General features: G+C 45.1%; 1 protein-coding gene across 2 annotated transcripts in view; it reads left to right on the top strand.

Annotated features, from left to right (window-relative positions):
* The window catches only part of LOC132379435 (hexokinase HKDC1-like), a 139,577-nt gene that overhangs the window by 94,093 nt on the left and 19,897 nt on the right, over positions 1 to 25,587 (top strand). For both annotated transcript variants that reach the window (XM_059947295.1, XM_059947296.1), the window contains 2 exons: positions 3,588 to 3,707; positions 23,177 to 23,272. In XM_059947295.1, the coding sequence (XP_059803278.1) occupies positions 3,588 to 3,707; positions 23,177 to 23,272 (216 nt within the window). The remainder of the gene's footprint in view (positions 1 to 3,587; positions 3,708 to 23,176; positions 23,273 to 25,587) is intronic.

The raw sequence follows: 25,587 nt of genomic DNA, 5'->3' as shown, positions 1-25,587 counted from the left end.
CAAAGGTGAATGTACTCTTTGAATAGGTGACGAGTGAGTGTGTGCCACAATGGTGAATGTACTGTTTGAATAGGTGACGAGTGAGTGTGTGCCACAATGGTGAATGTACTGTTTGAATAGGTGCCGAGGTGAGTGTGTGCCACAATGGTGAATGTACTGTTTGAATAGGTGACGAGTGAGTGTGTGCCACAATGGTGAATGTACTGTTTGAATAGGTGAAGAGTGAGTGTGTGCCGCAATGGTGAATGTACTGTTTGAATAGGGAACGAGTGAGTGTGTGCCACAATGGTGAATGTACTGTTTGAATAGGTGACAAGGTGAGTGTGTGCCACAATGGTGAATGTACTGTTTGAATAGGGAACGAGTGAGTGTGTGCCACAATGGTGAATGTACTGTTTGAATAGGTGACAAGGTGAGTGTGTGCCACAATGGTGAATGTACTGTTTGAATAGGGAACGAGTGAGTGTGTGCCACAATGGTGAATGTACTGTTTGAATAGGGAACGTGTGAGAGTGTGCTACAATGGTGAATGTACTGTTTGAATAGGGAACGAGTGAGTGTGTGCCACAATGGTGAATGTACTGTTTGAATAGGGAACGTGTGAGAGTGTGCTACAATGGTGAATGTACTGTTTGAATAGGGAATGAGTGAGTGTGTGCCACAATGGTGAATGTACTGTTTGAATAGGGAACGAGTCAGTGTGTGCCACAATGGTGAATGTACTGTTTGAATAGGTGACGAGGTGAGTGTGTGCCACAATGGTGAATGTACTGTTTGACTAGGTGACGAGGTGAGTGTGTGCCACAATGGTGAATGTACTGTTTGAGTAGGTGACGAGGTGAGTGTGTGCCAGAATGGTGAATGTACTGTTTGAATAGGTGACGAGTGAGTGTGTGCCACTATGGTGAACGTACTGTTTGAATAGGTGACGAGTGAGTGTGTGCCACAATGGTGAATGTACTGTTTGAATAGGTGACGAGTGAGTGTGTGTGCCACAATGGTGACCGTACTGTTTGAATAGGTGACGAGTGAGTGTGTGCCGCAATGGTGAATGTACTGTTTGAATAGGTGACGAGGTGAGTGTGTACTACAATGGTGAATGTACTGTTTGAATAGGTGACGAGGTGAGTGTGTGCCACAATGGTGAATGCACTGTTTGAATAGGGTACAAGTGAGTGTGTGCCAGAATGGTGAACGTAGTGTTTGAATAGGTGACGAGTGAGTGTGTGCCACAAAGGTGAATGTACTCTTTGAATAGGTGACGAGTGAGTGTGTGCCACAATGGTGAATGTACTGTTTGAATAGGTGACGAGTGAGTGTGTGCCACAATGGTGAATGTACTGTTTGAATAGGTGAAGAGTGAGTGTGTGCCGCAATGGTGAATGTACTGTTTGAATAGGGAACGAGTGAGTGTGTGCCACAATGGTGAATGTACTGTTTGAATAGGTGACAAGGTGAGTGTGTGCCACAATGGTGAATGTACTGTTTGAATAGGGAACGAGTGAGTGTGTGCCACAATGGTGAATGTACTGTTTGAATAGGTGACAAGGTGAGTGTGTGCTACAATGGTGAATGTACTGTTTGAATAGGGAACGAGTGAGTGTGTGCCACAATGGTGAATGTACTGTTTGAATAGGGAACGTGTGAGAGTGTGCTACAATGGTGAATGTACTGTTTGAATAGGGAATGAGTGAGTGTGTGCCACAATGGTGAATGTACTGTTTGAATAGGGAACGAGTGAGTGTGTGCCACAATGGTGAATGTACTGTTTGAATAGGTGACGAGGTGAGTGTGTGCCACAATGGTGAATGCTCTGTTTGATTAGTGTACGGGTGAGTGTGTGCCACAATGGTGAATGTACTGTTTGGGTAGGTGACGAGGTGAGTGTGTGCCAGAATGGTGAATGCTCTGTTTGATTAGGGTACGGGTGAGTGTGTGCCACAATGGTGAACGTAGTGTTGGAATAGGTGACGAGTGAGTGTGTGCCACAAAGGTGAATGTACTGTTTGAATAGGTGACGAGTGAGTGTGTGCCACAATGGTGAACGTACTGTTTGAATAGGTGACGAGTGAGTGTGTGCCACAATGGTGAATGTACTGTTTGAATAGGTGACGAGGTGAGTGTGTGCCACAATGGTGAACGTACTGTTTGAATAGGGAATGAGTGAGTGTGTGCCTCAATGGTGAATGTACTGTTTGAATAGGGAACGAGTGAGTGTGTGCCACAATGGTGAATATACTGTTTGAATAGGAGACGAGTGAGTGTGTGCCACAATGGTGAACGTACTGTTTGAATAGGTGCCGAGGTGAGTGTGTGCCACAATGGTGAACGTACTGTTTGAATAGGTGACGAGGTGAGTGTGTGCCACAATGGTGAACGTACTGTTTGAATAGGTGACGAGTGAGTGTGTGCCACAATGGTGAACGTACTGTTTGAATAGGTGATGAGTGAGTGTGTGCCACAAAGGTGAATGTACTGTTTGAATAGGTGACGAGGTGTGTGTGTGCCACAATGGTGAATGTACTGTTTGAGTAGGGAATGAGTGAGTGTGTGCCTCAATGGTGAACGTACTGTTTGAATAGGGAACGAGTGAGTGTGTGCCACAATGGTTAATGTACTGTTTGAATAGGGAACGAGTGAGTGTGTGCCACAATGGTGAATGTACTTTTTGAGTAGTTGACGAGTGAGTGTGTGCCACAATGGCGAACGTAATGTTTGAATAGGTGAAGAGTGAGTGTGTGCCGCAATGGTGAATGTACTGTTTGAATAGGTGACGAGGTGAGTGTGTGCCACAATGGTGAATGTACTGTTTGAATAGGTGACGAGGTGAGTGTGTGCCACAATGGTGAATGTACTCTTTGAGCAACTTAGCACGTGCATAATGGTGAAGGCAGCATTCTTGGAGCAACGGTTGATTTTGGTCTGATCATTCCTATACCTTTCCACTTCTTGGGCGTTCCTAGCTAATAGGTTTTTAAGTGTGTTACAGAAAGAACCTCAACAGCTTTATTTTATGTATATTTTTCCAAGAAATTGATTTGGATGTTTTAAATTAGAAGTTCTGATTCCCATACAAAAAGTTTACCTGTTGAGAGGATCTGGGTGATAGGCATTTTTTAAACAATTTCGCCCTTGAAAAAAACCCAGAATAAGTCCTTAAGATGTAAGACCAGAATTAGGCCGTTCAAATATTGGAGTTTGCATCACCATTCCATCATGGCTGATCTATTATCCCTCTCAATCCCATTCTCCTGCCTTCTCCCCGTAACTCTTGACACCCTGACAGATCAAGAACCTGTCAACTTCTGCTTTAAATATACCCAATAATGGAAGGCAATTTAGTACTGAAATGAGAAGAAATGTCTTGGCACAGTGGATGGCAAATCTTTGGAAATCTCAATTCTAAATGACTGTGGAGGCTTCGGCCATTGTGTTTGTAGAGATTTCTGATATTGACGAAATGAAGAGATTCTAGGATGGGGTAAGAAACCGCACTAAAGGCTGAAAGTTCCACCTGTTCTGCCATTTCTAATGTTCTAAGAGGAAGGTCAAATTGTAACACAATGCATGGTGTGCTTTGATTCCAGCTGTTTGACTGGATCGTGGAGTGCATCGTTGAATTCCTGGATTATATGGGCATGAAGTGTGCTCCACTACCCTTGGGCTTCACTTTCTCCTTCCCTTGTATACAGCATCGATTGGATCAGGCAAGTCCGTGCATTTTCACCAAATTTTTTTCTCCTTTTATTATAAAAGAATAGTTTGAAATTATATCAGTCCAGTGTTAAAATACACTCCTCATCTCAAAATTAACACGAGAAAAGCACTTAGCTGCACGTTAGACCACTGCCCACTGCATTTACAGTGTGAAACTCCCCAAGGGTCGTCCCTTTGCAATTCTTATGTCGGTCTGAGATTAAACTTAAATACGTTGTACCTCAGTCCTGGTAATGTTCTCCAGACCTAGCCACGTGTCTAGCCAAGCTGTTGCAGTGCACCTTAATTACGAGCAACTATTTGACAAAATGACAGATTAAATCTGATAAAGTACTGCTCAGTTTCACAGAGATATCAGAATTAGATTTAATATCTCTGGCATATATTGTGAAAATTGTTGTTTTGCAGCAGCAGTACAGTGCAATACATAATAAAATACTGTAAATTACAACACAGAATATATATATATATATATATATATGAATTAAATAGTACTAAAAGAGAGCAAAATAGCGATGAACAGTACATGAATTCATTGTCCAGAAATCTGATGACAGAGCAGAAGAAACTGTTCTTACAACTGAAGGTGGAGGGCAAGTCCAGAATGATGGGGGTCCTTCAGATAGACTTCCTCTAAGCCTACTGCTGCTGTATTTTGGTGTTACACAACATGGGGCAGACTCCAGGAGAGTCTGAATGTAGAAAGTCCCTTTAGAGAAGAGCAGGACCGGAGCCAATCCTGAGCACATTGACTGTGCCTCTAGGGTTGTAACAGAAAGGGGTGAAGTTGACCTGGAAATTGGAGAAAACTGATTTCAGTATCATAACACGACACACAAAGGGTTGGATGATCTCAGCAGGCCAGGCAGCATCTATGGAGCGAACTAAGCATCAACGTTTCAGGCCGAGACCCTTCACCAGGACCAGAAAGAGATGGGCAGAATCCAGAATAATTTAGGGAGAGGGGAACGAGTTGAAGCTGCCAGGTGATAAGTGAGACCAGGTGAGGGGGAAGGTGGGTGGATGGAGGAGGGGCAAAATTTCAAAATGAGACAGAGTGTCATAGGATAGATACACCCTTTAAAAGTGGGGAAGAAAATCAGGCCTAATGTATTCCTGAAAGGGTGAGAGGTAAGAGAGTCAAGCCATGGAACTACTGGTTTCAAGAGTTATTGAGTGTTTGAACATAGAGGACAGGACAACACAAGAACAGACACTTTGGCCCACCATGTTCTACTGAAGTAAATAAGCTAATGACGTCTCATTACACTAATTCTTTCAGCCCGCACACGGTCCATATCGCTCCAGTCACTGCATATTCACGTACCCACCTGAAAACCTCTTCAACACCTCTGTAGCATCTGGCTCCACCACCACCCTGGTTGGGCAGGCCAGGCACCCACCATTTTCTGTGTAAAACATTTGCCCTGCACATTTTCTTTTCACATACCCTCTCTCGTGTTAAATGATTGCACCCTAGTATTAGACATTTCGACCTGAGAATGAAGCAACCACCGTCTACTCTATCTACACCTCATAATTTTATAAATCTATCAGATCTCCCCTCTGCTGTACTGCTTCAGAGAAAACCCTAGTTTGTCCAAATGTCAGTTTGTTGCATCTGTCTTCCAATGCAGACAGTATCCTGACAAACCTTTTCATCACTCTCTCCAAAGCCTTCACATCCTTCTTGTAATGGGGTGACCAGAAATGAATGGGATACTCCAGATGCAGCCTTACTAGAGTTTTATAAAGCTGCTCAACACAACTAATAAAGGCAAGAAAGCATTATGCCTTCTTTACCACCCTTTCAGACTGTGTCACCACTTCCGTGGAGCTGTGGACTTAGATTTCCAAGATTCCCCTGTATATTAATAAAGGAAAGGAAGCCTCTGGTAGAGTGCTAAAGAAAGGTGAGGCCCTTTCTTCTTCTTCTTGGGCCTTCAGCTCCCAGTGGAGCATAGACCATTGTGACCTTCCATCTCTTTCGTCCAAAGTTGTTGGAGTTCATCAATGTTTCTGGAATCCATTGCATCCATCTACAGGGGATTGGCCTATACAGATTCACCTCAGCTCAGCTGGCTGGCCTTAGCCATTTCCACCTCTCATGATGGGTATGTAGGGGTGAACACAGAGGCAAGCTGAGGCCCTTGAGAATAGAAAACGTGTAAGGGAGGTACTTGAAAAAGCAAAGAGGGGCATGAAGAACATTGGAAACAAGATTAAGAAAAATCCCAAGATGTTTTATAACTGTTATAAGCTAGAGAATAACCGCAGAGCTAGTTAAGGTCTATTAGTGTCTAAAATGACTATCTGTTTGTGGAACTGGAGGCTTGGGCAAGGTGTTAAATGGTTATGGATCATCTGTGTTCATTAATGAGAAAACACTCCAGTTGCAGATTTGAAGGAAGGGAGCAGGGATATTCTCACATTAAAAATAGGATGCATTGGATATCTGAGAGAGTGTAATGTTGAATAAATCCCTAAGGCTTGATGAGGTATCTGAACAGGAATGGAATGTAAGAGAGGACATTGCGGGGGCCTTGATGAAGATATTTAAATCTCCGAAGGCTACAGGTGAGATGCTAGATAACAGGAAGACAGTATATGTGATCCCTTTATTCAGGAAGGATGGTGGGGATAAGCCAGGTCAGTGAGTTTAACATCAGTGGTTGGGAAGTTATTGCAAAGAAATGAGCTGAATGGTGAGTCTGGTAGAATGACAAGTTAGGACCAAGGGAACTCTAATTTCCTCCACTCGTCTGTCTGTGTGGAGGTGGCTGAGAAAGGAAGTCAAGTCAAGTCAGGTCACTTTTTATTGTCATTTCGACCATAACTGCTGGTACAGTAAAAACGAGACAACATTTTTCAGGACCATGGTGTTACATGAAACAGTACAAAAACGATACTGAACTACATAAAACAATACAAAAAAACTACACTAGACTACAGACCTACCCAGGACTGCATAAAGTGCACAAAACAGTGCAGGTATTACAATAAATAATAAACAAGACAATAGGCACAGTAGAGGGCAGTAAGTTGTTGTCAGTTCAGGCTCTGGGTATTGAGGAGTCTGATAGCTTGGGGGAAGAAACTGTTATAAAGTCTGATTGTGAGAGCCCGAATGCTCTGGTGCCTTTTCCCAGATGGCAGGAGGAAGAAGAGTTTGTATGAGGGGTGCGTGGGGTCCTTCATAATGCTTTGCTTTGTGGATGCAGCGTGTGGTGTAAATGTCTATAATGGTGGGAAGAGAGACCCCGATGATCTTCTCAGCTGACCTCACTATCCGCTGCAGAGTCTTGCGATCTGAGATGGTGCAATTTCTGAACCAGGCAGTGATGCAGCTGCTCAGGATGCTCTCAATACAACATCTGTAGAATGTGATGAGGATGGGGGGTGGGAGATGGACTTTCCTCAGCCTTCGCAGGAAGTAGAGATGCTGCTGGGCTTTCTTTGCTATGGAGCTGGTGTTGAGGAACCAGTTGAAATTCTCTGCCAGGTGAACACCAAGAAATTTGGTGCTCTTAATGATCTCTACCGAGGAGCCGTCGATGTTCAGCGGAGAGTGGTCGCTCCGTGTCCTCCTGAAGTCAACAACCATCTCTTTTGTTTTGTTCACATTCAGAGACAGGTTGTTGGCTCTGCACCAGTCTATTAGCCGCTGCATCTCCTTGCTGAATGCTGACTCATCGTTCTTGCTGATGAGACCCACCACGGTCGTGTCATTGGCAAACTTGATGATATGGTTCGAGCTGTGTGTTGCAGCACAGTTGTGGGTCAGCAGAGTGAACAGCAGTGGACTGAGCACACAGCCCTGTGGGCCCCCCGTGCTCAGTGTGATGGTGTTAGAGATGCTGCTTTCGAATCAGACCCACTGAGGTCTCCCAGTCTAGGATCCAGTTGCAGAGGGAGGTGTTCAGGCCCAGTAGGCTCAGCTTTCCAATCAGTTTCTGAGGAATGATTGTGTTGAATGCTGAACTGAAGTCTATGAACAGCATTCGAACGTACGTGTCTTTTTTGTCCAGGTGGGTATGGGCCAGGTGGAGGGTGATGGCAATGGCGTTGTCTGTTGAACAGTTGAGATGATACGCAAGCTGTAGGGGGTCCAGTGAGGGGGGCAACAGGGTTTTGATATGCCTCATGACGAGCCTCTCGAAACACTTCATGATGATGGATGTGAGTGCAACAGGATGGTAGTCATTGAGGCAGAACACTGAAGACTTCTTCGGCACGGGGACGATGGTGGCGGCCTTGAAGCACGTTGGAATGACGGCGCTGCTCAGGAAATGTGGGTGAGGGCAACCACAATACATTTTCTGAAAAAGGAGGACATTTAAGTGTCCTGAATCTCAAGAACAAATACAATAGTGACAAAGAATGTCTTGACGTAGTCTCTCAACTGAAATGTCCACCATCGACTTTGCTTCTACATACTGTCTGCTGCCTGACTCACTGAGTCCCTTCAACAACTTATCTTTTTGCTCCAGATCACAGAAGCTGCAGTCTTTTGTGTCTCTACATCCCAGGTTAACTTGCTAATAAGATACAGAGGGTGATGACTGAGGTTTTATTTTATGACCGGAAGCCAGTAATCAACAGTTCATCAGGGAGCCTGACTGGTTTTGAATATGGGAGGCATGATTAATAAGTTTGCAAATGACATTAAAAACTAGTGGTGGTGCTGATGGTGAGGAAGAATCATTTGAGATTGCAGAATGATATTGACCAGATAGTAAGTGACAAATGAGATTTAATCCTCATTTCTGCAGGATGCTTCGTTTTGGGAGTTGGGTAACATTGGGATGAACATCTGTAATGTAAGGCCTTGAGAATACTGAGGAACAATGAAAACTTTTTATACAAGTCTATAGATCCCTAATGTTGGCAGAACAGGGAAACAAGATAATGAAGTAGGTATATGGGATGTTGGTTTTCATTAGCTGGGGCTTAGAATACAAGAGCATGGAGATTGTGATGAAACATTGGGTTAGGTCATAGTCATGCTGCATTGACTGTCCCACTCTACAGAGGATGTCAACGCACTGGGAAGGGTACAGAGGAGATTCGCTATAAAGTTGCCTGGGCTGGAATGTTTCAGTTATGAGGAAAGTTTCGACAGACTCTGTTTTCTGTGGAGCAAGAAGGTCAAAGGGGAAACTGATAAATATAAATCTATGAGTGGCATAGATAGAGTGAATGGCAATAAACCTTTGCTCTTAAAGTCAGAGGGCACCTGTCTATCTCCTTTTACTAAGCTAGTTTGGATTCTGTGGGCCTTTGGGACCAAGTTTTCACGTTGGACTTTATAGTGAAGAGTAAGAGAGAGAGGAGCTAAGAAAATAATTATTTTCACCTAGAGGTTGGTTGCGATCTGGAGTGCATTGCCTGAGAAATTTAGGAGACAGGTACTTTTGCAACAATTCTTAATATGTGCACGGGTGTTATGCTTCATGTTATGCAAAATCACGAAACCCTTTCTCAAAATGTAACACCTCCCAAAATAGAAGCTCACCTATATCTGAAATGATCAGATTTAGTTTTGTCGGGATGATAGTTTACAGGAGTTACAGTGATTTGCAATGTTGTCATCAGTGAGGTGGAGAGCTTTAGACTGCGGAAAGGTTTGGCTGGTCTGGTCAGGGAACTGAAGATTAGAAGTGTAAGGTGATATATTCTGGAAGATGCAACAAATCAGGGAAATGTACAATAAATGAGAGAATATTAACATAGTCAAGGAATGGGGGAATATCCATTGATTTTTCTCAGGTAGAACTCATCAATAAAATGAATAGGATTCTTTCTTTTATGAGTTAAGGCAAAAAATATGTGTATGAGGAGGAAGATTCACCCTGCACACAACACTAGCTGTATTACAGCTTGAATAAAGTATACGTTTCCAGTTACAATATTATGGGAAAGGCATGATTGTGCTGGAGAAGCTGCAGAAGAGACTTATGCCAAGGCTAAACATTGTTGACTATGAATGTATAGAAAAGGATTGTTTTCTTTGGGATAGAAAAGGCTGAGGGTAGACGTAACTAAGGTGTGAAAAATTATTTAAATTGCCCAGTAAGCCATTAGATACATTGTCGCCAGGAATCAATTCAATCTGTAACTCTCTTGCTGTTCATTACTGTATTCAGCAATGCAACCTTACGTTCATTATTACATCAGGATCCATTATTATTTCCTGAAACTCTCCAATCTATATTTTATTACACTTTGTGACCCTTCTGACACTCTTTATATTTCTTCTTAGCCCATCACCCCCGGCTGGGGCATAGGGAGTGATGCACCATCAATAACTGAGACGTAAAGGCGAGATATCGGCTTTTATTGACTGGAAGAAGGAACCAGCAGTGAGTGACCACCATACTACATCCTGGAGACTGAGGCCGAGCATCAGGCCTTGATCACCTTTATACAGGGGTCTGTGGGAGGAGCCACAGGAGCAGTCAGCGGGGGGCGTGTCCAGACAGGCACACGTAGTTCACCACATTCACCCCCCCTTTGTTTAAAAGAGTCCCCATGTGGTGAAGTTTCTTACAGGTCAAGTCTATCAGGTGGTCAAATCTGTCGCTGCGATCTACGTAGCACCAGCTGTGATTGCACAGATGCCGGCGACATTGGTGATTGCACAGGGGACGGAGGTTGTGCTGGTTCCAGCTCACACATGTGCCTGGTATATATGCGTACGAAACGCCCGGTATATAAGTGTCGTGAGGAGTCTGTGTAGGGCCTGGTGAGCACGGTGTCACCTCAGGTACAGGGTTCATAGTTACTGGAGAGTGTTCAGGGCAGTGGTCTGCTGCACCTGCGGGCGCCAGGTCGCGGATGGAGACCGTGTCCTCCCGCCCATCAGGTAAGACCACGTAGGCATACTGGGGGTTCGCATGTAGAAGGTGAACCCTCTCAACCAGCAGGGAGTATTTATAACTCCTCACATGTTTCCGGAGCAGCACTGGCCCTGGGGACATCAGCCAAACTGGTAGGGTGGTCCCAGTGATAGACTTCCTGGGAAAAGAGAATAGGCATTCGTGAGTGGTGGCATTGGTGGACGTACATAACAGAGAGCAGATAGAGTGGAGTGCCTCAGGGAGGACCTCCTGCCATCGAGAGACCGGCAACCCTTTTGACTTAAGGGCTAAAAATGTGGCCTTCCACACTGTGGCATTCTCCTGCTCCACCTGTCCATTACCCCGGGGATTATAACTCGTGGTCCGACTAGTGGCAATGCCCCTAGCTAGCAGGTACTGGCGCAGCTCCTCAATCATAAAGGAGGACCCTCTATCACTGTGGATATAGCAGGGATACCCGAACAGAGTGAAGAGCTGGCGCAGGGCTTTTATGACGGACGTGGTAGTGGTGTCGGGGCAGGGAATGGCAAAGGGGAACCGTGAGTACTCGTCGATAACATTGAGAAAATAGACATTGCGGTCAGTGGAGGGAAGGGGGCCCTTAAAGTCAACACTCAGTCGCTCAAAAGGGTGGGTGGCCTTGACAAGTTGTGCCGTGTCAGGACGGTAGAAGTGCGGTTTGCACTCAGCGCAAATTTGGCAGTCCCTGGTCATTGTCCTGATGTCCTCCAGGGAGTACGGCAGGTTCCGGGCTTTCACGAAATGGTAAAATCGGGTGACCCCTGGATGGCAAAATTGTGCATGAAGGGCGTACAGCTGGTCGAGCTGTGTGCTAGCACATGTTCCCCGGGATAGGGCATCAGGGGGCTCATTGAGTCTGCCAGGCTGGTACAGGATATCATAGTTGTAGGTGGAGAGTTCTATTCTCCATCGCAAAATCTTATCATTTTTGATTTTGCCCCGCTGTTGGTTGCTGAACAGGAATGCAACCGAGCGCTGGTCGGTCGGCATGGTGAACCTTTTGCTGGCGAGATAGTGCCTCCAGTGCCTAACAGCCTCCACTATGGCCTGGGCTTCTTTCTCCACCGCGGAGTGCCGAATTTCAGAGCCTTGGAGGGTACGAGAAAAGAATGCTACTGGCCTGCCTTCCTGATTGAGGGTAGCAGCCAGAGCAAAATCGGAGGCGTCACACTCCACTTGGAAGAGAATAGTCTCGTCCACCGCATGCATCGTAGCATTGGCAATGTCCGCTTTAATGCAGTTGAAGGCCGCGCAGGCCTCAGCAGAGAGGGGAAACGAGGTAGACTTGACCAGGGGGCGGGCCTTGTCTGCGTAATGGGGGACCCATTGGGCGTAATAGGAAAAAAAAACCCAGGCACCGTCTGAGGGCTTTGAGAGTGGTGGGAAGAGGGAGTTCTAACAGGGGGCGCATACGGTCAGGGCCAATGACCCCGTTTTCCACGACATACCCAAGGATAGCGAGTCGGGTGGTTCCGAACACACACTTGTCCCTGTGATAAGTAAGGTTCAGAGCTGCGGCCACTTGGAGAAATTGTTGGAGGTTGGCGTCGTGATCTGGCCTGTCGTGACCACAGATGGTGATGTTATCCAGATAGGGAAATGTGGCCTTCAGTTGGTACTGGTCCACTATCCGGTCCATTTCCCTCTGGAAGACAGAGACACCATTCGTGACACCGAAAGGGACGCGCAGGAAGTGATAGAGCCTGCCGCCTGCCTCCTGCCTCGAAGGCGGCGTAGGGGTGGTCCTCTGGGCGGATGGGGAGCTGGTGATAAGCGGATTTCAGATCTATTGTGGAGTACACCTTGTACTGAGCAATCTGGTTGACCATATCCGTGATGCGGGGTAGGGGGTACGCGTCAAGCTGCATGAACCTATTGATGGTTTGACTATAGTCCACCACCATCCTATTTTTCTGCCCAGTCTGAACAACAACCACCTGGGCCCTCCAAGGGCTTGTGCTTGGCTCAATGATCCCCTCCCTGAGCAGCCGCTGCACCTCTGACTGAATGAAGGCCCTGTCCCCTGCGCTGTACCTCCTGCTTTTAGTTGCCACAGGTTTACAGTCGGGGGTCAGGTTGGCAAACAGCGGTGGGGGAGGGAACTTGAGGGTGGAGAGACTGCAAGTGGTGTCAGTAGCGCAGCTGTCGGCATGGTGCTGGATGGGACATGTTGGCCCGTGTGTGTGTGTGTGGTCAGTAGTGATGAAGTCCCACAAAACTGAGGAATCCGGACAGTGAGTGGTGGGAGGGGCCCGTCATATACCATAGTCACACTTTCGAGCTGGCTCTGGAAGTCCAGCCCCAATAGCACAGGTGCGCACAGTTTAGGCATGACCAGTAGCGCAAAGTTCCGATATTCTGTGCCACCAATGTCGCTACACAACCCACCCGGATGTCTGTGGAATGCGACCCAGAAGCCAAATTGATCCTCCGACTTACCGGCCGTGTTGCGAGTCCGCAGCGTTGCACTGTGTCCAGGTGAATAAAACACTCAGTGCTGCCCGTGTCAAACAGGCATCTAGTCCTGTGCCCCTCCACCAGGATGTCCATCATGGACCTTGCAAGCTGGTGTGGGGCACTTTGGTCGAGGGTTGTAGTGGCCAGAGTTGTGCCGTCAGGGTACCCGGTAAGCATCGGAGGGTCGGGGGCGGGGCATGCTGACGCCGACAAAGATGGCCGCCCACATCCGGGGTATCCGGTAAGCATCGGAGGGTCGGGGGCGGGGCATGCTGACGCCGACAAAGATGGCCGCCCACATCCGGGGTATCCGGTAAGCATCGGAGGGTCGGGGGCGGGGCATGCTGACGCTGACAAAGATGGCCGCCCACATCCGGGGTATCCGGTAAGCATCGGAGGGTCGGGGGCGGGGCATGCTGACGCTGACAAAGATGGCCGCCCACATCCGGGGTATCCGGTAAGCATCGGAGGGTCGGGGGCGGGGCATGCTGACGCTGACAAAGATGGCCACCCACATCCAGGCATGCAAGATGGCGGCCCCCACGTCTCACCCGCAGCGCTGCACTCCGCTCGTAGTTTAGACTTACAGACCTTGGCGAAATGGCCCCGCTTTCCGCAGCTGGAGCAGGTCGCTTCTCGCGCTGGGCAGCGTTTTCGGGGGTGCTTTTTGAGTCCACAGAAATAACAAAACACGGGCTTCTGACGGGCCGCAGCCGTGGTCGGGTTCGGGGAGCTTGTGGAATCGCGACTGGCAGCAGCGTTGGCGAATTCGCTCCCGGGAGCCGGCGGTGGCGGGGTCTGAGGTGTCCACGGAACCAGCGGGGAATTGCGCGACTGGACAACGTCAGCATTGTGCAGAGCAGCTTCCAGAGCGTTGGCTGTCTCGATCGCCGAGCGTAAGGTAAGATCGGCTTTTTCCAGCAGCCGCTGGCGCATGTACACTGACCTCAGTCCCATCACAAAGGTGTCTCGTACTAGCAGCTCTGCATGCTGTTCTGCCGTGAGCATCTTGAAGTCACAAGTTCGGACGAGTGTCTGTAGTGCTCGGAGAAACTCAGCCCTCGATTCTCCAGGCCGCTGTCACCGGGTAGCTAAACGATGTCTTGCATAGACGGTGTTCACCGGCCGCAGGTACTGTCTTTTGAGGGCGTCCAGTGCCCCTTCGTAGGTCAGCAGGTCCCGGATTATGGAATAAACTTTTGGGGTGACCCTTGAGAGGAGAATTCGGTGCATAACAGCGGGTTCAGTTGTACTAACCTCCTCCAAGTATGATTGGAAGCATGCAAGCCAGAGTTCAAAAGCAAGAGCTGCGTCAGGGTCTTGAGGGTCCAAATCCAACCTTTCCGGACGTAAAACGGTGTCCATGTTTTAAAACTTTCAGTCAATAAAATTGATGCACCATCAATAACTCACACTGAGACGTAAGGCGAGATATCGGCTTTTATTGACTGGAAGAAGGAACCAGCAGTGAGTGACCACCATACTACATCCTGGAGACTGAGGCCGAGCATCAGGCCTCGATCGCCTTTATACAGGGGCCTGGGGGAGGAGCCACAGGAGCAGTCAGCAGGGAGCGTGTCCAGACAGGCACATGTAGTTCACCACAGGAAGCTGACAGCAGCTTGCCAGAGGCCTCCCTCCTAGGCCCGTCTTTCAAATTGTCCTGAGGTGTAGTCCATCCTCAAGGACCCCTCCTCTCCCAGGGACGAGTTTTCCGGAGCTTCTGATGGTGTTTTTGTAGCTCTGTTTATTTTTATGGTTGGGGTTGCTAGCCCCATGCCCAACCTTCCTCCTTTCACAACTGGGCTTGGGACCAACCATGGCGGAGTTGCTCATTATAATGTTCTGTAATGATTCCTATTCTTTAACTTGCTTCAGCATCCACCACTGCATTCTGTAAATTTCAAAAGCAGCTGTCATTACATTCTGCAGTTGTCTTCCACATCTATAACTACCTCCCTCCGCATTGCACTCTGTAACTCTGCTGAATCCATTAATGTGCTCTGTCTTTTTAGTGGGTCTCTCAGTATTGGGGGTGATTTGCCTGCTTCCACTCCAGTTCTGGAAGGTAATTGCTGGAGCCAATGTAGAATCCACAGGCTGCTAGTGTTTGAGTAAAACTACATGGATACAGTCCAACCTCTCCATGCTGTCCAATGTGCCCACCTACACTAAACTCATTTATCCTGTATCCTTGAAACCTTTTAATGCAAGCACGTCCAACTATTATTATTGTACCAGTCTCAAGTACTTTCTCTGATGGCTGGTTCACATACACACTATCCTCTTACTATTGACTAGTGGTGTTCCCACTAGTCACTGGTGCCAAGAAACAGCACCCTGGTTTGACAGCTAAGGCTATGAAGACTGTCCCGGCTGCTGTGCTCCATACCTGCTAATATGATGAATTGATACCGAGGCTTTGGGCCTACCTCCAGGCTGTTCCGGGGTTCGGATCTAAGGACTTTTCAGAATGGTGTTGCTCGCTTCTTTTGCTTGCATGATTTGAGTTATCTTTCTCTTTCTCTGTGCAGCAGCTGTTGGTCTTCATTTTATTTCTTTTAATTGGGTTCTTTATTGTTTTGTGGCTGCCTGTAAGCAAACAAATCCCAAGGTTGTCTAATTTGATAATAAACGTGACTTGAAGCTTTGAAATAGCACATAGTAAGTTGCTGATTAGGAGAGAAGGGATCATTGGCGTGACTACCACAGGCTGGATGATAGATGGAAGGCTGGGTGATGGTACACACTGAGCCAATCTGCCCTCCCCACTCACATATATTTTGCCCCCCCCTTCTACATGTATCACAAGGGCAACAGTTCACTTAGCTGTCGTACAGCTCCAGCTTCTTGGTTCCAATGGTGGTCCATGTTCCTCAGGTATTCTGGTTTTCTTCCACATCACAAAGCTGTGCTAATAATTAATCGGTTACTATAAATTACTCATAGCATAGGTAACAAACAAAAGAATCAAATGAGAGTTGGTGAGCAAATAGATAGGGGCGAGGGGAGACCGTGATGTGATTGGTCCACTCAGAAGCAGCCTGGGCCTGGTGGATCAAAGAGTTGTACTTCCCTGAGTTGTACTTCGTAAACATGAGCAGCTCTCTTAGTACCTGTTAGAAACTGAATCCCACAATTCTGGTTTTTTTGGTGCGGTGCTGGTGAACATCACCATTCGTGGGGGGAAGCTGCAAAAACATTGCCGTTTTGTGCTGCTTGCAAAGTGGGACCTGGATTTCTGTTCAAAGCAGATGCTATGCATAGGAATCAGACTGAGTAACATCAGCTGTTTTGAAGCCTTTATTTGGAGCAATTAACATCAGAAATTAGGTCACCTTTCTGTCCATTAGAAAAATCAGAGCAGGAGGTTTAGTGTTACAACTGCAGCTGTACTGTTTGAATGTCTGTTCATCATAGAGCAAGGGCCAAACTGACCCATGCTAACCAAGATGCCTCATCCAAGCTAATCCCATTTTTCCACATTTGGTCCTTATCCTTCTAAACTACTCCTATCTGTGTACTTATCTAAATGTATTTTTGAATATTGTTATTCTACCTGCCTCAACTACTTTCTCAGGCAGCTCATTCCATATATACACCAGTGACAGCCTGAAGGAGTTGCTGCTCATGTAACTTTTTAAATTTTCATCTCTCACCTTAAGCATGTCCTCTGGTTCCCCTATGCTAGGGAAAAGACTTGGCGTTATACATCTCTGTAAGGTCATGACATTTGACCTTATTCTTGCAATCTACAGCAAAGCACTCTGGGGGTTGCTTGGTGACTCCAATTGCTGTTTAATGGTGATGAGGCAGCTTTGGGTGGGTCAAGAGTGTACTCATATTTACAGAGATTTATGGAGCTGTACAGCACAGAAACCATGTCAAAATGCTGATCACTATTTACACAAACCCTATTTGTCTGCAGCAACACATACAACATGCTGGAGGAACTCAGCAGGTCGGACAGCATCCGTGGAAATGAAGTCTCGGCCTGAAACATTGACTGCTCGTTTCCACGGATGCTGTCTGACCTGTTGAGTTCCTCCAGCATGTTGCACTTGTTGCTTTGACCACAGCATCTGCAGTGTACTTTGTGTTTCCTATTAGTCTGCATTGGGACCATTTATTTTCCACATTGGCATGCTATGTTGGCACCAGAAATGTGGTGACTCTTGGTGGCTGCCCCCAGCACATTCACGGACTGTGTTGGGCATTGAAGCAAACAGCACATTTCACTGATTGTTTCAACATCTTGGTGAATGTGTGGCAAATAAAGCTAATCTTTAATATTTTGGAGGAAATTACAGCTTGATGATCCACATATAATCTTCAAGTAATTGTTGACATATTTTCTGGAGCATCATAATTCTTTGCTTCACCATTGATCTCAGCCACACTGAGCTCAGGTCCCAGACAGTGCTTTGCAGTTGACATCTCTGCTCTTAAGAAAGTGGATAAACAGCTATTCTACACCATTGCTGCTCCCTTGGACCAGGAGAAGCGATTACTAAAGCCTTGATTGATTCCAAACAAAGTCTGAAACCGACAAAATATCCTTCAATGCAAAATGCTGGAGGAACTCAGCAGGTCAGGCAGCATCTATGGAGAGAAATAAACAATCAATACTTTGGGCTGAAACTCTTCTTCACAATTGGAAAGCAAGGGGTAAATAGCCAGAATAAGAAGGTAGGGGAGAGGAAGGAGTACAAGATGGCAGGTGATAGGTCAGACCAAGTGAGGGAAAAATGGTGGGTGGTGGGGGGTGTGAAGTAAGAATTGGGAAGTCATAAAGTCATAAGTGTACAAAATAAAGGGCCGAAGAAGAAGGAATCTGTTAGGAGAGGACACTGGACTATGGGGGAAAGGGGTGGAAGGAGAGTTACTAGATGGAGGTGATGGGTAGGTAGGAAGAGAAAGGGGTAAGAGGGGAGCCAGAATGGGGAATGGATGAAGATAGAAGGGGAGGGAGAGCAATTACCATAATTTAGAAAAATCGAGGTTCATGCCATCAGTTTGGAGGCTACTCAGATGGAATATAAGGTCTCTATGTAAAAGAAAATTTGCCCCAAAAGCATCCTTTCTCTCTCATACCTCTCTCTCCTTAAATGTATGCTTTCTGGTATTAGATGATTTGACTCTGGGATAAAGATGCTGACTGTCTATTTTTACCACTCATAATTTTATAAACTTCTATCAGGTCACCCCTTAGCCTCTGCCGCTCCAGAAAAACAATCCTATTGATGAAGAGTCGTGGCCCAAAACAGGCACTGTTTATTCCTCTCTGTAGATGCTGTCTGAGTCCCTCCAGTATTTTGTGTGTGTTGCTCAACCTTACTTCAACAAATCTCTCTTATCTCTCTTATAACAAATAACACATGCCCCCTAATCCAGGCAGCATCCTGGTAAATCTTTTCTGCACCCTCTGCAAAGCCTCTCCATGCTTCCTACAATGGGTGACCAGAAATCAATGCAATATATCAGAAGAGACCTGTCCCTAATTTTACCATGGTTTTCCAAATGCTCATAAATCTGTTCCTGAGAATCCTCTCCAGTAGCTTCATTAACTCTGACCTGATACTCACTGCTCTATAATCTCCAGCAATATTTCTTCTTGAACAAAGGAACATTAGATAATCACCAGTGCTCGCAGACCTCAACTGTAGGAGAGTAGATACAAAGATATTGGTCAAGGCCCTGGTAATCTCATCTCTTGCCTCCCTCAATAACCTGTGGTATATCTCATGAGGCCCTGTAGACCTATCCACCTTAATGTTCTTCAAATGACCCAACACCACTTCTTTTTTCTAATCTCAAAAATGCTCTAGCATACTAACACACTCCAAACTGATCTCTCTAACTCTCCATTTCCTTCTTCTTGATGAATACCAACACTAAATACTCATTTAGGACTTTGCCAACATTCTCTGCCTCCAAGAACATATTCTCCCCCCTTCCCCTTTATCCTTGAGTGATCCTACCCCCTCTCTAATTATCTTCTTGCTTTTGATAATATGTACAAATGCATATGTAGTTCCAGAAAGTAATAATGAATGGAAAGCTGAGTTATAGAATGTAATAATCCATAATATGTTAAGTGACAGAATTATTTACAGTCACAGAATATTAGAGGTATACAGTGTTAGTGGAGATGTCCAGAAAGAGTGATACAAGGTTAATGGATACACAGGAAAGTTACAGAGTGTAATAATAGAGAGTGTATTGTAGACATACATAATGTATAATAGATACATTTGGAAGCTACAAAATGTAATGATGGAATGCAGAATTACAGTTAATGGCTACACTGAAGAGGTATGGAGTGTAATCAGGCATGTAATGGAGAGTGTAATAATGGACATGTTGGACAGTTACAGAATATAGTGTTAGATATACTGGAGAGTCACAGAATGCAGTACAGGTAATTAATAAAATTCAGCATCACAGAATGTAATAATAAATCTATTGAGAATACCAGTTGCTGGAGGGTCTCCAAACCCTCAGAGCTCTTGGCCCACTGAGCAGGAATGATGTTTCCTATTACTTCTGAGATAAGGACCATCTACACCTTGGAGAGATATCACTAGCAGTCAACATCCCCAGCACAACTTGTATCATTTATGGCCACAGCCTCAAAACAGACACCTGTTTCTGAGATATTATCAGGTAGACAGATCCTTCTCAAAGTCTCCCTGACAACGAATGTCATCCAATTGCCTTATGGAAATTGCTGGCCCATGACTGCCTAAACTGGAGAGAGAGCATTCAGGACTTACCAACCAATAGAGCTCAGACAGTCAGGATGCACAACCACCCCTCCCTCCCCATTATCCTCAACACGGACTGTGTGCTAAGCCTGTTGCTGTACACTGCTCACACATGACTGCACGGCAAACACACGAGTAACCACATTGTCAAGTTCCCAATGTTGGAATAATGGTGGGAGTCATCACCAACAACAATGAGACAACCTACAGAGAGGAGGTAGAAGAGTTCAAGCCTTGGTACTGGGCAAATAACCTCTTCCTCAATGTCAACATGCCAAAGGAGATGCTTTTTAACTTCAGGAGAGTTCACACTACTCACACCCTCTTTACATCAGTGGCACAGCAGTTTCAAACTCCTGGGAGTGCACGTCTCTCACAGGAACACATTCCACACAATCAGGAAAGCTCACCAACACACCTGCTTTCCGAGGAGCCTGAAGTGAGCTGGGGTATGCACATCTATATTCAACGGCATTCTACAGGTGTGCAGTAGAGAGCATTCCAGCGTGCTGCACCACTGCTTGGTACAGAAACAGCACTGCGGCAGACAGGAAGGCTTCACAATGGGTAGTCAAAACTGCCAACGCATCACTGGCACCAGCCTACCTGCCATATATACAGAAAAAGACATGTATACAGAAAAGGTCCAATAACATAGTGAAGGATTCCACCATTCTGCTCATGGACTGTTTGTCCCACTCCCATCAGGGAGGAGACTAGCATCTACACCAGGACCACCAGACTCAAAAACAGTACCTTCCCCAAGCAGTAAGGCTAGTCAACACCTCCACCCACTAACCTACCATTCCGCAGCCCCCCCCCCCCACCACTACTTTATCATTTTCTTTCAGCCACCTTATGAACAGACACTGCAGTGCCCAGAGTCACTTTATGGACATACAATCAATCTATGACTATAAGTAAGTTTATGTATTTATATTTATTGTGTTGTTTTTATTCTTGTGTTCTTTATCCTTTAGTTTGTGCTGCATCAGAGCTACAGCAACAATTATTTCATTCTCCTTTACACCTGTGTACTGGAAATGACATTAAACAATCTTGAACTTGAATTTGTATGAATAAAGAATTTTTTAAAGAATGGATTCTTGAAGTTTGTTGTAACTGGGGGTGGTAGTGGTGATAAGCTCCCTCTACCTATTAGATGCTCTCAATGTCTCAAATAGCCTCTGATAACCAAGTTGACCTCCTGCCATTCACGTGTGGCTTAGTTCCTAAGCCCTGTGGAATTGTTTCAGAAAAGGCAAAGGTGGGTTACTGGTACCTTAAAAGCCAGATGCTTTGGGCAGAAGGGTCTCGTCTGGCGTGGTTAGCAGATCATCTAGGAGAAGGAAAACTCTGATCTAAAACCTCTGTTGCCTTGCAGCAATACCCACTCATGGGGAAGGCTTTGGGAGTAAACCCTGAGGAAAAATCCTGAGCTGGAGCTCCTAAGGCAGTCCAAGTTGAGTTCAATGCCGACTGGCACCTCCTGGAGCGCCACTGGTACCAAACTGTTTCGGTCTCTGCTGCTCCTTTGGATTCACTGGCTGTGAGGAGAGGAGGAGTCTGCTACATGGGAAACAGCTTGCTGTCCATATTGGACTGCCTGGCTCGTGTATCACATAAACAGCTGGGGCACAACATTCATGGTCAATCTTGACCAACGGAGGGCCTCAAGGAATTATATAGAAGATAAACTTAGAAGTTAAAATACTGATATGAAATAAAATGTGCATAATACCATCATATATTTACAGTGTAAGCAGCTTTATACCAAGTGGTTTAAAGTGTTTACAGTTCAGTGCAGTGATAGGGTAATAGGTAAAGGGATGGGGAAGGACTAACTAGAATGGTTGATCAGATTAACTCCCTGGAGGTAGAAACTTTAATATAATGTTATTATTTTTGTTTTAATAGCCCCATAGAGCTTTTAAAAAAGGTAATTTGCTGGGTGGATAGTATTTTTGATTTTCCTGCCCACTTCTAGCAACTAATTTCAAGATCTCTGTGAAATGTCTCCAAACAAATTCCTGTCTCTAACTGGAGATCCTCATGACTGATCCATTGTTGTCAATTTTATCTGCCTTCTTTTAAACCCTGTAAAAACCCACAATGTTATTTTTGATAATCCAGCTGGGGCCTAATCTATGACAAGTAAAATTGCCTTAGTGGGCTCTGCCTTTATTTATAATGCTGAGCCTCACTAGTACAGAAGTAAGGTCATTCTGCAACCTTCAAGGTTTACTGAATAAAATCTCCTGAATAAATGTCCTATATAAAGATCTCCTCATTATGAGAGCCAATTTATATAGCATCTCCTGATTTCTGTTATCTGGTCACACAAAACTAAATTGCTGCAAACTTTATGTTGGATTTCCTCTGCTATGTGTCTGCCAATTTCATTGTTCCAACTCCTCTTGAAGTCTGTTACTGCCCTTCTCAATGTTTTGTGTGTATGTGAACATTCAAATGAGAACTTGTATACATTAATCCAGATAACTTACCATGAAGTGGACCTAGGGGCCACTCCTGCTTCATGAAATAAATATACACTCTGTTCTCTGCTTTTTACCCCTTAGCCAATTCCATATACACACAGTTACTGCTCCTCAACCACAGCACCTTTAATTTTGAACCTTAACATTTTCAGCTTTTTTTATGATTTCATTAAACTTTAATATTTTTATTGCTTCCTAGTTTCTGCTACTTGATATCAAAAATGTTGATGTATATTACAGATATTGACAGTCAGATAAGCCTGGATGAATGGCTTTACAAGCTGTCAATCAGCAGTCAACATTCTGTGGCTGGGGATTATTTGTCTCACCTCCTTCCCCATCGGCGGCCCACCAGTACCTCAGGAAGGTCCTGCACTATACAGGGCCTTGCTGGTGAGGTTGCAACTGACTCGACTAAGGAAATTCCCATCTGAAGATCCACTGTTGCCAGTGGAAGATAAGCTGTGAGAATGGGCAGGTGGACATTTTGGGCCATTTTTGCAACTGTCGATGTAAAGACAACTTTTTAAAAAATGTGTTGGGTTTATTCATCTCACCTTGTATTAACAAGCTGAAATAATTGTCCTGACCTTTGACATCATTTTCCTGTATAAGAATAATTAGAAGAACCCGACTGGATCCTCCATCCTGACGTTCCTCTGTGATGTCACCACCCAGACTTTTCAGACAACTGCCCTTCAATGAACACTCCTCACTGTGGAAATAAGATGCTGAGATTTACCTCACAGTCTCCAAATTGGGTTGTTTGTCCAAAATAGTTTTTACTTTATCCTGCCAAGTATTTTAACTGCAATTATTCTCAGATTTGTGATAAGTGGATGTTTTATGATTTTAGGGCGTTCTTGTTAACTGGACCAAAGGCTTTAAGGCCACTGATGTTGAAGGAGATGATGTTGTTTTTCTACTAAAAGAAGCCATTAAAAGACAAGGAGTGAGTATGAATGAAAAAGTATTTGCTATGATTTTAACAAGATAAGCAAGGGAAGGAGGGAGCAAGTTGTATGACCCATTGAGTCTACATTTCGTTCATTTTCCATGCCTGTTTCTCACCTTGTCAATTTTCCTGCCTGATCACCATATCAAGAAACCACTGGTCATTGTTTTTAATGCATTTAGTGACTGCCCCTGAAGTAGAGAATTCCAGAAGACTTAGTCCTCTGTGGAAAGAACTGTCCCCTTCCCCTGAGGTATGCTCCTAGACCTGGGCTTTCCACCAAGAAGAACTGGTACAGTCAATCTCCTTCAGTCCTTCGTTTGTCAATAAGATTACTCCCATTTTTCTAAACAATGAGTTTATTCCTATTGATTAACCAAATCTTAATTCATCCGAACTCATAGATTTTTGTTTCACTTAACAGCCTGTTGTTTTTGCACTAATCAAAAACTCATCCACCTAGTCTGGAGAATTTATAGAACATAGAACAACAAAGCACAGGAACAGGCCCTTTCATCCATGACGTAATGTTGAACTATTTAAACTCATAAACCCAAATTAAACTAATCCCTTTTGCCAGCACCAAGTGCATATCCCGCCCCAAACCCAACCATTCTCTGCATATTCATGTGCCCCTCTAAATGCCTCTTAAACATCTCCATTGTATTTGCCTCCCCACCACACCTGTCAGCACATTCTAGACAGCCACTGTTCTTTGTCAAAGCTTTGCCCTGCACACCTCCTTTGGACTTTACCATCTCATGCCCTCTGGTACTTCAAGCCTAGGAAAAAGGTACTGGCTGCCTATCTATGCTTCTCATAATCTTAGCTTCTATCAGACCTCCTCTCACCCTCTGCTGCTCCAGAGAAAACAATCCACACCCAGCCCCTAATCCATGCAGCATCCTGGCAAACACCTTCTGGTCCCTCTCCAAAACCAGTTTTGAATGCAATATTCCAGATGTGGCCTTATGCGAGCTTTATAAAGCTGCAACGTAACTTCCTGATTCTTGACTGAGTGCCTTGATTAATAAAGGCAAGCCTGCCATATGCCCCCTTTGCCCCCTTATCAATTTGTACAGCCATTTTAACAAGTTATCAATTTGGAACCCAAGATCTCCCTGTATATCAAAGCTGTTAAGGGTCCTGTGGTTAAGTCTGTGCTTTCCTTTTATAGTTGATCTCCCAATTTGAACCACCTCATGTTCAGTTGAATGAAACTCTATCTGCCATTTCTCTGCTCGTATCTACAACTGATCTACACTGCATTGTTTGGTGAACTCCTACATTATCCACAATGCCAGCAATCTTTGTATCACCTATGAACTTACTAACCCACCCACCCACATTTTCATTCCAGTTATTTATATGTATCACAAACAGCAGCCATCCCAGTATGGTCTGTTTGCACACCACTTGTCAAAGACTTCCAGCCACATTACACTACCATCAGTGTTGCTTTTTTGTTCCTCAGTTCAACCCATTTGTCAAACTTTCTCATGTTTCATCCCTGCTAATAGCTCTAATTGTTTCCTTAACCAATGTTGTCATGTTTCTCCAATTTTCACTTCCTGTCTATATTGTTCTGAAGTCCTCTCGACTTCAATGTCATCCAACTCATCTTTAATCCATAAAGCAACCCATACAAAATGCTGGAGGAACCCAGCAGGCCAGGCAGTGTCTATGGAAAAAAGTACAGTCGATGTTTCAGTCTGAGGAAGGTTCTTGTGGAAATTATTGTGTTTGTAATTGACAATACCGTAAAGCTGCCGTTGTTCCTATTGCTTGGATTATATTAGATGTTAAACGACTCTATTTCTTTATCCCAACTTTTGTTTTCCCAAGCTTCTGAGAGGCAACACGGTGATACAATGAGTAGAACCACTGCCTTAAAGCTCCAGTGGCTCAGGTTCAAATCTGACTTCCTGCTCTATCCTATGTGGAAATTAGTACTTGGCTTGTTATCATATACAGAAGTAATTAAGTTACGTTTAGTTTTGCCCAAGGAGGACCTGTAGGCTAGCGAGGGAAGGAGCACCTTACACCTCCTTTGGTAGAGACATTTCTCCACCCTGCTACCTTAAAGTTATAAACAAGTTTTAAAAAAAAGAAGCAGAATGCAGAATATAGTGTTATAGTTACAGAGAAAGTACATTGTGGGTAGACAAATAAAATGCAATGGCCATGATGAGGTAGACTGAGAGATTATGAGTTCATCTTTATCATCTAAGTCCATTCAAGGTCTTGTAACAGTGGGGTCAAAGTTCTCCTGGTGGTAAGTGTTGTATCACCTGCTCTCAATGGAAGGTGGG

This window comes from Hypanus sabinus, chromosome 22, assembly GCF_030144855.1.
Source record: "Hypanus sabinus isolate sHypSab1 chromosome 22, sHypSab1.hap1, whole genome shotgun sequence".
NCBI classification, from domain to species: domain Eukaryota; kingdom Metazoa; phylum Chordata; class Chondrichthyes; order Myliobatiformes; family Dasyatidae; genus Hypanus; species Hypanus sabinus.
The sequence above is the reverse complement of the archived record's forward strand: the minus strand, read 5'-3'. Positions and strand labels throughout refer to the sequence as shown.